The 18,292-nt window shown below is 45.5% G+C and overlaps 1 protein-coding gene across 6 annotated transcripts in view; it reads right to left on the bottom strand.

The window, feature by feature from the left end:
• Nucleotides 1-18,292, bottom strand: part of ZC3H7B (zinc finger CCCH-type containing 7B) — a 47,027-nt gene that overhangs the window by 16,502 nt on the left and 12,233 nt on the right. Inside the window, exons 6-16 of one of the 6 annotated variants that reach the window (XM_066549580.1) lie at nucleotides 18,083-18,163; nucleotides 16,550-16,609; nucleotides 15,124-15,166; nucleotides 10,849-11,108; nucleotides 9,022-9,370; nucleotides 7,982-8,091; nucleotides 6,969-7,131; nucleotides 6,722-6,883; nucleotides 5,685-5,890; nucleotides 4,125-4,225; nucleotides 3,260-3,441 (exon numbers count right to left, since the gene is read on the bottom strand). In XM_066549580.1, coding sequence (XP_066405677.1) covers nucleotides 3,260-3,441; nucleotides 4,125-4,225; nucleotides 5,685-5,890; nucleotides 6,722-6,883; nucleotides 6,969-7,131; nucleotides 7,982-8,091; nucleotides 9,022-9,370; nucleotides 10,849-11,108; nucleotides 15,124-15,166; nucleotides 16,550-16,609; nucleotides 18,083-18,163 — 1,717 coding nt within the window. The remainder of the gene's footprint in view (nucleotides 1-3,259; nucleotides 3,442-4,124; nucleotides 4,226-5,684; nucleotides 5,891-6,721; nucleotides 6,884-6,968; nucleotides 7,132-7,981; nucleotides 8,092-9,021; nucleotides 9,371-10,848; nucleotides 11,109-15,123; nucleotides 15,167-16,549; nucleotides 16,610-18,082; nucleotides 18,164-18,292) is intronic. The other 5 variants (XM_066549584.1, XM_066549583.1, XM_066549585.1 and 2 more) reach the window with 5 other exon arrangements.

The following is an 18,292-nucleotide window of genomic DNA, read 5'->3' as shown; positions in this document are numbered from 1 at the left end:
GACACTGCTTCCAAGCCAATAATTCTTCACAAGGGTCAAGAGCTTGACCAAGGCTGTCCCCAACCCCCATATCAGCAGATTCTACCAAGGTCCTAAAGGCAATGCTTTGTTACTATTGATCTACTGTATATGGAGTTTTTGCTTCTAGCTTGGAGGATCACAGACACCCACTGAGACATCTAGCATCTGCAAGACTCCAGAAGTCTCACCTATTACCTGCTGGGATTAATTAGCCTGTTACACCTTCAAGTTGAGAGGGCCCCCCACAGGCAAAGAGAAAGGTGAAATTCAACACAAATAGATGCCAAGCACAACCAAGGCAGCAGTGCGAATCTAACCAAGGAACAGCTGCTAGTAAATAACCAGCAAGGAAAGATCTGCAAGGTCTCAGATATCAGAAATACAACATCAGACAACAAGAAAAAGGATTGGTCAGACCTTATCTAAGGAATTAGCTCCTGACCAGCTCAAGTGGTGAGGGAACAGCCTCTGTTAGCACCAGCCAGCTAGATGGGCATTCGAGTTATTAAGTGCTCTAAAGACCCAAGACAGCTGCCAAAACAAACTGAAACAAATATCTTGCACAGGCAGCTGACTGCAAGGGGAGTGCTGAGGATGGCCATAATGCAGCATCCCTAGGACACAGACATTGCTAATCTGGTTGCTTTGCTGATGCCTACAGCTTTTATTACTGAAGTGAGGTGTTCCCCAGGAGTATTACATTAACATAATCATTGATCTGGGAGACAGCACATTCCAGAACTTAAGGGCCACCAAACAAAGTTTTCATCTCAGCTTAGGCTGTGTGTAGCTTGGGTAAGTCACAGCATTCCTGACCTCAGTTTTCCTGTCTGTAATTTTGGATGTTCATGTCCCCATCAGGCACCACTACTACCATTTGCACAGGGTTTGAACAGGATGAAAAGCACTCAGAAAACTTCACCATTCTTCAAGAACATTTGCTCAGGTCTTTAAAATGGCAGCTACTGCATAACTGGTATTGCTCACAGATCAGAGCTGTTGGTGAATAGTCTACCTCTTAACCCTTAATCCCAGAAGAAATGGTGTAGAGTTAGAAAAATTGTAACTCCCTCTTCCATGTCCAAGTATTCCAGGGTCAGACACAAGGATGATTTGTATTTTGGGGATAAAAACTCTAAATCTGGGAAAACCACAACAAAAAATTTACATGCTGCGCTGGACCTGGCTTGAAAAGGTCTGAAGCAGCTCCCACCTTCTCCATTCTGCACACCTGTGATCCATGGGGTGCAGAACCAAAGGGAGAAGCATATACAGGGTCTTGTCAGAAAACTGAATTTCAAACGTAGTTCTTGTGACTGCCTTCTTCCAGTTCTAGAATTCTGAACTATCTCAACAATACAGTCTAGAAATGTGGTGGTTGGGAAAGAAAAACCCTCACAAATGTGAAAGGATGGTTTCCAATCTACCAGCTTTTCAAAGCAGGAACTGTCACAAAGAAATGAGCTGGGAACCAAAAGGCCCATGTGTTGATTACTTATAATATTTCGGCATCTTTTGCAATATCATTAGTGAAGACAAAGAGTCTGTTATTACCACTGGTTGAAGAAGATAGCAAGAGATGCCTGTGAAAAGCCACAGTGAACAAGAAAACAGTCCTGCCTGTCCAATTTTCAGATCTTGGGAACCTTTACTCCACTAATACAATCCTTTATCCCCATGAACAAAGCCAAAAGCTCTGTAAATGCTCAAATGGCTGTGAAGTGTTTCAAATGTAAGCTGCCCTCTTCCTATTCTTGCTGAGCAACTAGTGCTCAAATGAAACTTCCTGCTCCAAAGCTAAAGCATTCCCAGAGAATGGCAACAACTACCTTTAATCTCAGTTTCCATAATGAAGGCTACACTTGAGAGAGGCAAACTAACAAGGAAAGCAGGCTCATATATACAGCCCTGCAGAAAAAAAACCCCACAAGATAATGTCTCTCCTATTGTTGGAAAAGGTGGATCATTAAGCCTTAGTGATCAACTCTGCAGTTTAACTCATGGCTTGTTTCATCTCCTCAGCTTTCCCTTTGAAATGATTTCTTCAAATAAAGAAGGAAAGAAGAAAAAAAATCAGTTTATTTGTTCTGCAGGATGAAAAGGAAGGAACACAGATGGAAGGAAGAAGGGAGCAAAGAAGCTTTTCAAGTAACAAAACTTGACCAAAACAACTAAAATAAACCAACCATGGGATGCAGATAAAAGCAAGGTACTTGAATATTAGAGTGCCCAGAGTACAATGAGCAGTATCACAAGCATGTAGGGCAGCAATGGTGGCCCATGACTCACAGGCAGTGTGCTATCTTAGAAATTCCAGAGCTGTAATTTTTTAATTTCCTGAGGCCACAAGTAAATGAGGGCAAACAGAAAGATTAAAGATGCCATTTGCCACAGTGTGCTCCTTGTTCATCACTCTCCCTCATGAGCTGAAGCCAAGGCCAAGGACTGCACTAAACATCAATTATGACATCAAAGAATGGTGAGAAACAGGCATAATGTGTTTCCTCTCTGAAGTACACCCATTACCAGGCTGGGTGTTGCACTAAATGAGACCCTGTGGTGAAAAAACATGTAGGTAGCACTGTGGGTGGACTAATATCTACACAGCCAACAGGACAGCAGCCAGAGAAAACCTCCAATATATCAGATGAGACAAAGTGACAGGACTGAAAGTGCCAGATGTGGCAGTGTCACTATATGATTTCCCTGAGTATAATCTCCATAAAACCCTCCCCTGAGGCATGTCATCAAAGGCTTTCTGGGAAACACCAAGTATCTTGCAATTTCCTGCTGTTGGTGAATTTGTTTTGAGAAACTGGAGATTCACAGCCTTCTTTATATAACCAACTGCTTCATCATCTGTGCTGCCATCCTCACTGCAAGACATGTTCACTCAGGGGTCCAGCTGCTATTTGCACAAGATCTAAGCACCAAACAGCTCTTGGGATTCAGCTCTATCTTCCTAATTATTTTAATTTTATTCAGCTGGTCCCAAGGGAAAGGCTTTCTGGTCTGCAAATTATAATAGCCCTGTTTCTATAAATGGACAAGGGCCAAATCACCTCACAGAACACCTTGGTACTCTCTTTTGTGTCCCTGAGGAGGCAGAGTAAGTAATATGCAGGAGCGAGTGACATCTTCTCAGTAGTCCCAAACCACCTTCTGTCCCTCTCAACTGGCCCTGGGTACACACTGGAAGAAACTCAGGTGTACACAACACCAGCCAAGTCCCACTCACCTGAATATTGCTGCAGCAGCCAGACCTTGAGCTCAATGAAACTGTGAGCAAAGTGGCAGCTGTCCTCACGCAGGCAGCCGTACCGCACCTCGTGTCGGCACACGTCAAACTGGAAGTGCTCCTGGAACTGACGGATCTTGGAATATTTCAGGGAGGTGGAACGCACAATGTGGACCAGACACCTGCAGAAAAATACAAAGCACCAGAGGATCAAACCCTACCCCCTCCTCCTTACATATGACATGCAGACATTTGACTGGGCAGGCAAAGGACACACGAAAATCCACACCAGGAGAGACAGATTCCCTCTGGGAAAAGCAAACCCCTGCCCTCCCACCCTATCAAGCCTGGGTAGTTATTTTCACCCTGAGCACATGGGTGATGCTCTGCCTAAGTTCAGAGATCAGACAAGTTTAAAAATATGCAGCAAAGATACCAACTCCTCTGGTTCAGCATCTCCCCACAGCTGAGGTTGGCAGGAAGCAGAAGGAATTGTATGACTGTGTACTTGACATGTTTGTTATACTTGTTTCCCTAAACATTCATTACCAGACAGTCAGAGGCAGGATCCTGAGCTAGAGGATCTTTGTTTTGACCTTTTTGTAAAGGCCAAACTGAAAGTCAAATTAAGTCAATGGAAAACTTATTAACAGAGTGACTCCAAAGGGCTTTACTGATGCCTGAAATCCCTCAGTACCAGAAGCAAACATGCAGGGTGAAGCCCATAGTGCTATTTATCATGATTTGAGCTGTCCTATGATTGGAACCCATAGGGAGGAAAGAAGAAAGAAACCAGAGCCCTGGAGTTAAACTGGCTGGACTTGTGAGACATGGTTCCCATGAGGAGAAAAAATTGTTCACTCACTTGTTGTCATGGAAAATGTGTTTTGCAGAAAGGTTGGAGCAGACAGATGGTGTGTCCTTGGTCCCTTTGCTGATAATCCGGGGTTTGCTGTCAAAGCAAATCTGAGAAGAGAAGAAGTAGCACACTGGGAAAATCTTAGAGAGCAGTGAACCATAGCGACTTCACTTAGAGGAGAAAGAAGAACCAAAGCCAGCCTATTCTAATGTTCAAAGTTAGAAAGAAGTGTGGTGAAAACTTTGTGGTAGGGCTTAAAATAAAGCAAGTCAATCTCTGGAAAAGCTTCCGGACAACATTTTTTGGCTCATTCTCCACAGTATTTTCCATTGTGGTTGGAAAAATTTTGGTCAGAGCTGCATATTCTTTCCTTGTTAGCCAACAGAACAAGAACAAGGGAGAAAAAAGAACAGCCACTTCACAGCAAAGAACACGTCCCTTTGCATGCACTGCCAACATGGGAAACTGTGCTGCAGAGCATTAGGATGGTATGAAGCAATCTCAACTGACCAACTCAGTAGCTCTGCACAGACATGAAGTGGGAATTTGTTGCATTACGGAATTCCGATTTCTAAAGTAACTGGGGCTAAATTACAATTCAAAGCAGTATGTCAAGATAGGGGAAGAGACAGGTGATCCCATGAGGCTGTGAGCACCTGGTTCAGCTGCAGGGCCAAGGAGGGAAACTACTCCTTTCTCCTGCACACTCCTATGTACAATGCTCACTGTCCTTCTGGGAGCAGGGCACTGGCTGGGACACACAGAGTTACAGATGGCTTGCTCCTGCACCTTGAAGATTTCCTTCTTGAAGAATGTCCAACATTCCTGGACTCTTTTTCCTTCAGGACTGCCTCCCAAGGTACTCTGCCAACCAGGCTCCTAAAGAGGCTAAAGTCTGCCCTTTAGAAGGTGAAGTGGCAAGGTAGCAGCTCTGCTGACCCCTCTCCTTATTTCTCCAAGAACTGAAAACTCTACCATTGCATGATTGCTGTGCCCAAGACGGCTTCCAACCATTGTATCACCCACCAGTCCTTCTCTGTTCACAAACACCAGACCCAGTGGATGCCTTCCCTAGTTGTCACCCTCACCAGCTGTGTCAGGAGTTATCTTCCACACACTCCAGGAACCTCCTGGACTGTTTCTTCTCTGCTGTGCTGCACTTACAGCAGACACCTGGTAAGTTAAAGTTCCCCACAAGAAAAAGGGCCAGCAATGATGAGACTTATCCCATTTGCCTACAGAATATTTTGTCTGCTCTTCACCCTGGTTGGGTGGCCTGTAACAGATTCTCACCTTATTGGCCTTCCCCCAGTTCCTACCCATAACCACTCAAGCCTATCTTCATCATCGTTAAATTCTAGATAGTGAAAACACTCCCTAACACACAGGGGTCCCCCACTGCCTCTCCTTCCTCACCTGTCCCTCCTGAAGAGTTTCCATTCCAAGTTATTCCAGTTGTGCAAGTCATCCCACCGTATTTTCGTGGTGGCAACTACCAACATATCAGTGGTCCAGACACATACTGAAGAGATGATGGATGCCTGCCCCCTCCCACCAGTTCTGTACCTCACAGAGGAAGGTGAAGATGCCCTGATGTTCCTTGAGGAGCTTGGCAATTGTGAGGCTGCTCTGCTTGATCCCACCTAGCGGGTCAAAGAGGAGGTCACGGTTGAGGGTCCCCTTCCTCTCCTCCGTCCACACGTCGATCTCTTCCTGGTGGTACGCGAAGGTGCAGTTATCCCCGTACTTACAGTCCTGCTTGTTAAGCATATCTACAAAGCAACAAACAGCACACACCACCACACAGGCAGGGCGGCCCAGTCAGAAACTAAACTCTCTCTTGTCTTCTCCCACTGCCCACAGTTCCACATGGAACTGAAAGCAAGAAAACAGAGAGCTAAATGAAAAAGGAAAAGACATCTCCTCCCAAGTTCACCTATATCAAGACATTCAGGAGTTAATGCAAACTACTGAATGGTGACAATCTCCAGTAATGCTGCTATGGGGGAAACTGTCTCAAAACAAGAGGCCAGCTTTCATTCAGTGCCTGGCCTGAATAATGACTTATCTAACTCCTTTTAAAGCAAATACAGATTAAGTTCTCCCATAGGCCCAGCAGTAAGGAGCCATTTTAGCTTGGCTTTTGCAATCTCCCCACCTTGTTAGGTACTTTGTAATGACACTGCCTTGGGATACCAGTCTGGTCACACTGCCTGCATGTACTGTGGGATGGGCTGGAGCAAAGGAGCAGGCAGAGAATGCTTTTCCCTAGACAGAACCAGAACCCTGCCATGGGCGGCTGGGTGAGTGGGACTAATGTGAGCGCATGTCCAGGAGGCAGGTTCTCAGGAAAGCCCATGTCAGCAGAGCAGCTCTGAGCACTCAACTCACTGAGCCTTTGGAACTCTTCTGCTCCACCACTTTAGAAGCTGCCTGCTCTCCATGACATGGCAGCTCATTGCCCTTCACTGTACTGAGCCATCCAGTCCATAGGCTACTGATGGAACAGGACACCCTAGAGCCAGCAGGCAACATCAAACAGAATTTCCCTCCCAGTCTCCCCTGGCACAGCCCTTTCCCAGCGACCAACTGCCACAGATCACCTTTGCACAGATAATAGGATCCTACAAAGTTGGTTTTGGTTGGGCGAGGACGGATCCTCTTCCAGGTCTTGTCTTCAGAGCTCTTCAGCCTGCCCAGCAGGATGTCCCGCTTGCACTTGTGCTCCAAGCCTTCCCGATAGGTGTAATCACCAGCCTTGGGCCCTGCCAGAGAGAGTAACCCCATCAACCTGGGGAAAGCCAATTCCTAGTCTGTGCCAGTGCTCTGGTGGCAGAGCAAATGCATCACCTGTTTTGGGGTAGCAGATATGACAGGCTTGTTTGAAAACATGAGTAGATGCCAGGGGGTTCTTCACCAGCAGAGCCGTGTTGGGCATTACTGGTTCTGGCTGGGACAGCAGGTGCTCGGTGGCCTTGGGCACAGCTGGGTGACTCCCTCCACCAAGGCTGACCTGAGTGAAAACACACACAGCTCTCTGTTCAGCTCTGCAACCACACAGGCAAGAGACCTCTCCAACCCCTGCCCCACTCCAGTCTCTTAAAACCTTTCTCATTTCCTCTCTCATCAAAATGTTCACATCTGAAATGACATTTCCAGAACAGATGACTGCAACTTTTTCAAAGAGAATGAACACTGTGGTGTGTTCACTTCAAAGACAGGCCTCTTTCCTACTGGTAAGAGACCTCAGTTTTCTATCACGAGCCACAGAACAAAATGCCCTCCTCACTCCTTCCCATTCCTTCCATCACAATCTACTCTGCAATGAAAGACTTTTAAATCAACCTTATCCCAAGCTACAAAAAAAACCCAAACTTCTTATCAGTCAATCTTCAGGGATATTCACATTGATGTTAACAGGGCCAGCAGGTGACAGGAACTCAAGAATAACTTTTGTTCCAAACTTACTAATCCTCCCCTTTTTCTCAAAGACTGGAGATATAGGACAGAGGCAGAACATCTGGAGAAGTCTCCTGACAGGGGCAGAGAGCAACAAAGAACTTCAGTAGCCTGAAGTCGAAGTTGGCTTACTCTGCCCCATCCTTGAGCATTATGTGTCTGCCAGATCCAGTGGGACCCCGGCTTCCCTGATCCCCTGCTGACCCTACAGCCTTGGTCACACCATGTTTACCTGGGCAATATGGAGTTATGGATAAAAACAAAGATGGAACAAATGTCTTCCTGCTGACTCAGTGGGAATCTTTACCTGCCTTGCCACAGCATGGGAGGCAACACTCACCAGGGCGGGGTAAGAGGAGGGGCCCAAATTACCTACATCACCCATTACCTACTACCACTACTACCTTGGTTCCAGAGCACCCTGGGACGTCAGCACGGGGCAGTAGCTCACTCACCACTGGGGCTGGTTTTTGGCTGCCAGGTGGGTGTCGCAGTTCCTGAGAGCTAGTTTCTTCTGGGCAAAAGAAGGGGAAAAGAGCCCCACAAAACAAAAACAATCATTTCCCTCTCAGAGGCAGTTCTACTCACAAAGAAAGTTCTACTTTCTTCCCAAAGCATCTGTCTATACTCAGAAAAACTCCAGGAAATGCTTTCTTGTCCCCGAAATCCTACTGAACCCAACTCTCTGCTGCTGAAAACTGGCATTACTAAGGTGGCAACCCAAAGCTGAGGTGAATGTGAGTGTTCAAGTGCTGACTGGCCAATCTCTGCTGTTCTCAAAATACTTTTGTTGCCAATATACTGCAATACTGGGAACAAATTAACCAAGAAGAAGCCCACTTCCCTCCTGAACAGGAGGCAACTTAGTCTTTGCCCACCATCCTTCACAGCTTTTCTCTTTATGACATGAGAGTTCAGAGCCCCATTCAAGAGGACACTCATTGCCCTGAATCCAGAGATGGGAAAGACCTACCTTGGCCTCTACCATTCTGCCCAGCACAACAAGGTCCTTTATCATCTAAAACAGTCACCACCATTCTGCTCACTTTGTGCAAAATGTCAAAGAGTCATTGAGGAGGAAGGTGGAGGAATCATGCTATAGTCCAGCAAATTGTGCCAAGGGAGTTGTTCTGGACACCAAGGCAAGTTCAAATCTCATCATTCATCATTATACACCTTGATGTTCCTTTCTCCTCTTTAGATTTCACTCCATGCAGGTACTGGTTATCTGGGATAACATACCTAGCTTTTTCTCATTACTTTTGAGCTAAACATTATCAGCTATTCTGTCCAAGACAATTCACTGCTCTCTTCTACATTTATATTCCTGTTCTGCCACACTAGCAGAGAAAGCTACAAGACATATGTCCTCAGCATTGAAGGAAATAATTCTGGCATGCATTCACAGCTAAGGCAACAAAAAGCCACATCACCCTGCACCTACCAATGGCAAAGGAATCCAAGGTATCCAGCGACCCCCTGCTTGTCCCAAAGGAGTCCAGGGCATCAAGCCTTGTATCTGTGTATGGAAGCAGATCCAGGGAATCCAGCGAATCTAAAGTGGAGCCACCATTTCCTCCTGGTGGGGCCTCCAAGGCATCCAGGACAGAGGAGGAGGAGAGCTGCTTGGTGGGATCCATCACCAGGCCAAAGGAGGCAGGTGGCAGAGGGGTAGAGACAGGGATGCTGGCTGTCACAACTGGAGGCAGCAGCGGAGTTCCCCCCGGAAACACAGGAATCAACTGGGGCATCTCTGTTGGTAGGTTGGTGGGAATGGTGCCCTGGACCAGAGACTTCAGGGGAGCAGGAAGAAGGAAAAATAGCGAATTAGTATTGAGGAGCAAAGACTGAAAAGAGATGTCCTGGTTTTGGCCAGCACAGAGTTAATTTTCTTCTTAGTAGCTGGTACAGCACTGTGTTTTGGATTTAGCATGAGAATAATGTTGATAACACACTGATGTTTGGGTTATTGCTAAGTCATGCTTACTCAAAGTCAAGGACTTTCCATTTCCCATGCTCTGCCTGTGAGCAGGTGCACAAGAAGATGGGGGAGAGCATGGCCAGGAGAGCTGATCTGAACAAGCCAAGGGGATATTCCATACCACAGAACATCATGCCCAGGATATAAACTGAGGGAAGTTGGCCAGGGTCACTGACTGCTGCTTAAGGAAGGCTGGGCACTGGTCAGCAAGTAGTGAGCAATTGTACTGTGCATCACTTGTTTCTCTTGGGTTTTATTCCTCCCTCTCCTTTTCTATTATTATTGCTGTTGTTAATATTGTATTTTATTTTGTTTCAATTATTAAGCTCTTTTTATCTTAAGCTACAAGATAAGCCACAAGATTTGGGCTTTTTTCAATGATCCTCCTCACTGGGGAAGAGGCAGGAAGAAAGTGAGTGAGCAGCCATCTGGTACTTAGTATCTGACTGGGTCAAACCATGACAACAGAGAGCAACAGGCTCCCAGTGAAGGGCGTGTTGTACTAGCTGGAGCAAAAGGATACCTGGCAGCTCAATCCACCTGCAGACTTCCCACAGTCCTCCCAATTTTTCTGTACTGCAAACAATCTGGACCAGGATCTCTGAGGAGGTGTTGGGATACCTGAGTTCATCAGTCTGCAAGGCAGTCCGCTGCGCTGGGCACTTAAACTAGCTCAGGTTGAGAAACAAGGCAGCTGAGTACACCCAGTGCAAAGGTCAGGGCAATGATCACGACCCGTGGCACCTCTCACCAGGGCTTTTCCAACATGAAAATCACTATACTGCCTCCAGACCCAAGGTGGGTCACATAAGCAACGCTGGCAACTAAAATCCAACATAAGTATGAATACAGATTGTTTATGCAGCTCCCAGACCTGTTCAACGAGCTTAGGCTGAGTGCAACCTGCACAAAATACAAGGAGATTAGAGCATGTCTACTGTATAAAATACATCCATCATTCCTGCTTCACCACACTCCTTTTACTACTCTCAGCCTTCCTTCAACTTCACGGACACGAGAGGCCAGGTGGAAGGAGATGTCAGGGAAGGGCTACCTTGGGTATATTTTGAGAGGCAGCTCCCTGAAGCTGCACACAGCAAAGCGTGCTTGGAGGAGGACTCTACATACTCACAGTAGCAGAAATAAAGGAAAGAATGGATGAGTTTTTCCAGAGGAAGAGATAGGAGAAAAGAATTACAGAAAGAGAATGAGAGGCAGCATGCACATCTCATGCTCCAAGGACTTCCAAGGAACAAAGAAGCAGCAGACCCATGCAGCACCTGCTCTTACCAGAGGGTATGGTGACCCTTCAGCAAGGGAATCCAGGAGGGAGTCTAGTTCTTCCCCAATGATGTCCCCATCTGTGAAGTCCTCTGTGTTCTCAGGCACTGGCAAGGGTACACAGTCTGGAGACGGGAGCAAACTGGCAGCAGGAAGTGAGGTGGGCAAGCCCTTTGCATCTGAGTCAGGAGGCAAAGGGACCAGCCCCTCATTCACAGGGATGGAGGTGGCCACAGGAGCTGGGAGGCACTGCAGGTCCATAGAGCAGTCTGTGATGAGAGAGAAACAGAGCCAGTCACCAGGAGAGCCTCTTGCAGGAGACAAATAGAGCACAACATGGCAAAAACAATATTGTACAACTCCATCAAATCACAAAAACCAAATATGCCAATTTTCTGAGAGGAGAGGCTCTACTCTGAAGAGTACTTGCCCTTTCATTTTTGTTCCCACTCTCCAATGGCTCACCAAGAGCTGAAATACATTCTAAGGGCCAGTGCCCAGTCTGACTGTCAGGATTTGGCAAGCACCTAGAGCAACCAGGAACAACACAAAACCTGTGGCTGAGCAGTTACCAAATTCATTATGGCCAGGACTAAAGGCCAGGGGCACATAATACAATTTCTCTATAACCCACCACCTGGTGTTTTTCTTTAATGTTCCTCATTAATGCATTTGGCAGAGATCACTGCCTTCTCTACTCCTTGGAGCTTTGATAACCCAGCTGAAAGCTTGCTTACTTGCACACCCTCTCTAAGAACACAGGCATTCTAAATGGAAGAAGACAAAAAACACAAGGCCCTGTTGAGAGGAGAGTCAGAGATTGAGTGGTGAGATCAGGTTGTGCTAACAATGTGTCCCAAAAATCCCCATCAGACTGTCTTCACCCAAGTAAATTCCCTGCTCTTGAGTCCTTCCTGATGTCCAAAAGTGGGAGGTTGCTACTCATCTCCCCCCTCAATATCTGATCAGCAAACATGCCCTTGGGAACTCATGTGAGGCAGGGCTGAGACAGGAAAGAGGCAGTGGTTTTCCCTAATGTTTCTTCCCCTGTCCAGTACACTACTGAAGTAGTAAAATGTTCCCATCATGCAATATAAACCTCTGTTAAGTGAAGTTAAGGTTGCAAGCACATGTTCTTCACAGAAGAGCATTTTATTCTCAAAAAAATTAAAGGTTAAAAAAAAGTTCAAATGTTAGAAATTTGGAAAATGCAGCGTTACATTTGCAGTTCTCAAACCAAGCACCCAAACTACCTTAATTCTGCCCCTGTGCAGATGTCCTGGAATAAAAGAAAATAAATAAGACAAAGGTGCTACTTTCTTCATCGATATTCCATTGGCTGCACTGTAACTGCAACAGAGTAAGGCTATAAAAGCAAGGCAAAGTTTGGAAGGAGAGACAATAGCTTTTATTAGAAAGATTGATAAAATTGGGAAAGAAACTAGACAAGCTTCAGAGACACAAAACTTGATCCAGCAAGAAATGCTGCATCCTGTCTGTAGCAGGTCTGTTCACTCAACCCCCATAAGAACTTGGCCATCCCTCTGCATCAGGCACCAGGCGAGTGAGCCCTGTTACTGGCTGCAAACTGAGAGCTTCTTCTCAGAGAGCTCAGCAAATTAGCAAATCCAGCAAACCCCCAAGTCCTGAACAAAACAACAGCAGAGATGACAAACATAGGCATGCCCCCTTATCTCTAACCTCACCTGGAGCACAGCACCAACCCCTGTAACCTTTCCTCCAGTATTTGTTGTGAATGGTCCACATGGATGGACTTCAGCAAAGGTCACTGTGCAAGGCACTGGAGGCTAAACCATGACAAAGACAGGGAAGCAGGGGAAGTGGAGAGGAACAGACACAGGTCCCTCTCCACATCCTCAAGCATGCCATTGAAAGCAAACACATGCTGTACCTTATGGGATCCAACACAGGATTTCAGTGTGCACCTGAATGCATTTCCCACAGGCTGTACATGTCCTTAGTTTTGCAGCTGCCCCACCAATCAGGCTCAGCTCCAACCCCATGCCCCCTTTGCAATGACTTTCGCATCTCATCTCATCTCATCTCATCTCATCTCATCTCATCTCAATCATCTCATCCTTTGGTGCAGAACCCCCAGCCACCAGGGAGCCAGCTATCCAGCTTTTCTCATGGCTGGAATCTTGGCCAGGTTCCCTGCAGTACAAAGGGATGGCTTGTGCCTTCCCATTTTTCAGATGTTTAAATCTGGAGTACTGTCAAGATCCCTACAGAGGCCAACAAGAAATTCAGAACATGCTGGAAGGGAAGGGGACACGTGCAGCGGGGAGCAAAAGGATGCACAATGACAGGGCCCCAAAGGATCCAGCAGTTCAGACCTTCTCTGAGGAATGAATGAGGCCCTGCATTTTCCACTCAGACTGGGAAGCAAAGAAAAGAGGCCCTCACACACCCTAAGAGGCCCCAAACCCAGAAATGCTGAATGCATGACCAAAAGGCAGACAATAACATGAGACCCCCACAGCTCAATGCATGTGAAGGGCAAGGAAAAGACCAGGGACCAAAAGGCTCCACTACTTGCAAGTGGAAGAAGGAAGATGTCTACTCCCCTCTCCCTGACCACCCAAACACTGTTATTCCTTCAGCCACTTCCTCCCACTCTACTTTGTCCAATCTTTTTCCCTGTCTCTCCTTTCCCATTCCTGCTTTCCTCAGGACACCAGATCTGCTGACCTCACTCACCAGCTATGATACCCACATCTCACATACTCTCCTTACAGAATGCTCAGGCATCCTCTGCATTCCCCTAACTTTTGCTCCATCTTAAAAGAATAAAACAGCTTTCTCTGATGAGTAGCTCACAGGCACACCCACACCTGCTGATTTCTGCCCCTGCCATCACAGTCAGCCCCACTATTATTATAAGGCCAACAAGGGGCTTGTCCATACACACCCATGAACCAAGTCTCTCATACCAAGCCCCCCCAGCTGGTAGCTTCTCTGGCCATACACCTGCCTGTCCCCGAGGGGCAAGCACAGGGCTTTTAAAAGCACTGTTTCTAGCTCTGCTCTCCAAAACAGCAGTGGTTCCCTGGTGCATTAGCTGGCCAATGGCCATACTGAGCCAGATCTGAGCCATGATCTCTCTGCAGGACTGGGCTGAGTTAATCAGATAACTTCAAGCAAAACATGGAGGAAAGGGCTTCAAGAGTCTGCACTTTAAAACAAAACAAAACAACAACCACAGAAATCCTTGCTAAAAAACTCTTCTAATCTGAAACTCTCAGGGTACCCAGCACCCACAGTTGTCCTGGTAGCACACCATGCTCAAGGCAATTTGATAACATAATTCCAGTGCTTTTGCAAAGATTTCCTAGCAGTAAAGGCTCTGTCTGCCTGATCTGCAGTAAAGGTGGCATGCTGCTCTTACACCAAATCCAGATTAGATGAAGAGCTTACTGGATGTGGTCATTCATTAGTCTGTAGGAGGAGTCCAGTTAATTTTAGCACAGCAAGATAATGTGAAAAACTCTCCTTAATTCACAGAACTGGGTCTCATGATCTCATATAGCAAGCAGATACTAAACTGGCATTCAACAGAGAACTAACATGCTTTCCAAAGCACCCAAATCATGAAATTAGTTTCTTTCTATAAAAAGAGCAATTGCTACTTGTGGTGTTAAGTCCTCACACTTACCTTCACGCACACAGAGCTACTTTACAAAGGAACAAAGACTGATGTGCTCAGAGGCAGAAGTTCAGTGCTCCAGCACACAAGGTAGCAAGCCTTTCTACAGGGGCAGAGTTAAGGTCACTTGTTTCCCAGCATGAGAAAAGCAACCCTGTTAATCTTCCTTCTCCTCCTGGGTGCCTAACCCTGAACTCGGCTCTCCCTGGGTTCCTCCCAACTCCTTTGTTTTCAATTCTTCCACCTCAGTGTCTTGAAGGACCACATGCACTCAGAGCAAAACAACCTTAACTTCACTTTATCTGGACTGTTTTGTCTTGGAGCAGAATTTCAGAAGCTTTGCCAAGAGCAGCTTCAAGAAAGCACAACTGGAGAGAGCTGTGTACCTCAGCAGACCCTTTTAACTCCCAGACACGTCTCTCACAGGGCCAGGACAAAACGCTGGTTTTGCAAGAAAAGCACTCCTGCTTTGCACCACCACTTTTTCTTTCTCCCAGTTATCAAAGTTAGGAGGGTGCAGAAGAGACACAAATGCAAGTGATGAACCTCTCAAGCCTGCCAGCCTGATCATATACCATACTGAAGCCACAAAAGTCTGAGGAGAGAGATATCTTTACCTGTTTCGATGTCATCTATTGAGCCCAATCCATTGGAAGTAGCCTGCAAAGAGGATGTAGGAAAAGGTAGACAAAAAATATTGTGAGAAGGTAATCTTTAAATAGACATCCACACTTTACATATGGGACTCTTCACTACTCCTAAATGTGTATGACCCCTTCTTTTCCTTTATGGCCTCTTTCTGTGCTGGAACAGTAAAACCAATGAACTTTAGGAGGCCATTGATCCAAGGAATCTATTCATGTTTACCTTCAACAGAGAACAAATCCTTTTGCTACAAAGGAAAATCATGTCTGCACAATATCCAACCATGTGAGCAACTCCATACATAGAACAGGGTATTTCATGTGTGGATGAAAACACTGTGTCCCAAGTCCCAGGACACATCAATTGGTCAGCCCACTGCATGGGAGATCTGATTAGCCTGATCTTACACAATGTTCCTTTTCTTAGTTCACGTATTTTGCAATCTAACAACCACAAACTTCTACAGCAAATTCAAAACAGGAAAATGTTTCTGCCAAGACAACTGCTGACTTGGAGCTCAAGGCAAGGAATAAATTGAGTCCATATTTTACAGAAACATAAATCGAGGTAAGTACATGTGCCTTCAGATTAAGCTTAAAAAGGCACAAGTAAAGCATTTGTCTTGTAATACTGCATCTATTACAGTGGGGTCTGCACTATTTTCAATTCTTATAAAAGGTAAAGATTTTGAAATTAAAAACTAGGCCCAACTATTAAAGAAAGTTGACTGGCCTTCCTAGAAAGATGTGAAGCCAAACCACTGAACAGTGAGAGGTAAAGTAGTTCTTTAGTAGTTTGTGGTACAAAATTACGATGTTTATAGTTTTATTGCTTATTTGCTTTAAGGAGCATTGTGGAATACCAAACAGCATGTAAAAACAGCAAGTGCTTGTTGGGACTTTTTTTGCCCAGTGGTAGACCATAGAAACCAGAAATTTCTTATATTTTACCTTAGTTTTTGTACACTGCCCTGCCCAGCTGGGTTTCCCAGGACAATACAAACAATACATAAACTGTGTATGTACCTTACTCAGTACATCACAGGATTTAATTCTATATGTTTCTTCAGCAGTTGCACTTTCTGACTTTTACTTAGCATTGTTGTTAGACATTCAAAACTTGAAAACAAAAATTTATTTAAAATGCAAGAGATAGCAAACATCCACAATAACTAAGAGAAATAACCATCATTGGTGATCTAATTACCAACATAAAATTATGCCAGCAGAAATGTTTTCAAATAAATTAATTTCTTGGAAATATCCCTTAAGAGCAGAAAACACTAATTAAAACAGTTCAAACTTAAAAGACAGTTATAAATTTGCATGTAAATAAAACTTTAAAGCATTCTAGTAGCATAGTCCATAAACAGTAACAACCACAGGATGCAAACTCTACCTGGTTTGATGAATTGATTGAAGTGCCATTACTGAGTAGTGAGAATGTTTCCAATTCCTGCTGCAAGGAAGAGAGAGGTCTTAGAGCAGAATTCAGCCTGTGAATGCTCATGAACTAGGTAAAGCTGGATTACAATATGGTTTCCTCCCAAGCACTGCCCAAAAATAAAAGTCACCCCGAAAGGTTACTCCACTGTGACACAAGAGTGCACGTTAGTCAACACTGAAAAGGGACATTTATTTGTTCTGTACACCTCAGAACATCCAACCCACAACCAGGAGGCAAAAAACTTCCTTGAGAAACAGATGGGTTTGCTTTTTGTTAAGACATTATTACTTTGGGAAGGCATTACCACACTGGAGTGAAAGCTGGAACTCAACACAAAAGATCAAAAGTGTTAACAAAATACCAATCACAGAATTTCAAATAATAAAAAGCATTCTAGGGTGTTTAATTTTTAAATTTCTAACATACAGGTGGTTTAAGCCCATCTCAGCTGAGTAACATGACAGTGGCAAAAAAGGTGGCAAGGCCAATACAATGAACAGCTACAAAAAGTATTTCCACATAAACTTTCCTTTCTTTGCAATAGAAACATTTTGGAGTGTGGAAAGCTGCTATGAGATCAAGGAGTTTTCTAAGCGTAGGCAAATCACATGTGAGGTTTGTTAGGGAGAGGATTAATATGTTACAGTCAGATTTACCCTAAAAGCTCTCTGCAAACCAGATGCCCACCAATCATTCCACCTCATGCTACAGAGGTGCCCCTCTGCAATTGGAACACGCTGTTTGTTTAACACTGCCGTGCTTGGGGCCGAGGATGCAAACACAAACATCAGCCTCCAAGCCTCCACTACTAGCTCATGTTCTCTGCTGCTGAGAGCAAAATCTGTGACCAAGGCAGCTTATGGGAGAGCAGCTTTATCGCTGGCAGTGGCCTAACGCCCTCTAGCTCCATCCCAGGGTACACATTTAAACACCTACAGCACCTCCTTGTAAAGTTACAGATCCAGCCACTGGGGTCAATTAGCTTCTGACCAGGCGTGTACCCATTGCTCTCCCAAAGCCAAGCCTTTCCCCCACCACAAAGAAGTGTACACCTAGAAAAGGGGCAGGAGCCCTTCATGATCCACTGCACTACAAAACTAGCCATGCCTCCAAAGCAGCAGAGGATCCCATCCTTCTCATCTCATAACAGGGAGACGATTGTGATGCAAAACCTGCTTTGGGATCAGGTCACACATTCCTCTCCTGCAAAAAACACAGCAGGCATCTGCTGTGTTGGAAGTTTCTCCTGCAGCACCAGCTGGGGACTCAGAAAACATCCTGGCAGTAGACACAGAGCAGCACTGGGGTTAGAAATGGATCAAGGCAAAGTGAGTCAGAGGGTCAGGACAAGGAGGGTTGCCAGCAGCCTGCTAGGGTTTGCAGGGTTGTGTACACGTGTCTGTAACTGCAGAGCAGCACCTACCACTTCTGCAAAAGTAAATTTGTACAAGCAAAGGATAACCTTTAAGACAAAAGAAGTCATACCTGAGGTCTTTTGTATGCTTTTCGAACCCTCAGTCCCAGCTTCTGGGCAAGCTCCTGCCCCAGTTGTGTGACACTTTCATCCTGGGGACAAAACAATTGATGGGACACTTTCAGTTTTGCCTTTGTGTCACACAGAACAAAAAATAAAGAGGAATGCAGTCATGCACATTGGGCTGCACCAAGCCTCAACTTCAGACAGCAGCAGATAGA

Source organism: Molothrus aeneus, chromosome 5 (assembly GCF_037042795.1).
Source record: "Molothrus aeneus isolate 106 chromosome 5, BPBGC_Maene_1.0, whole genome shotgun sequence".
Lineage (NCBI taxonomy): Eukaryota > Metazoa > Chordata > Aves > Passeriformes > Icteridae > Molothrus > Molothrus aeneus.
This window is presented reverse-complemented; position numbering and strand designations above follow the sequence as displayed.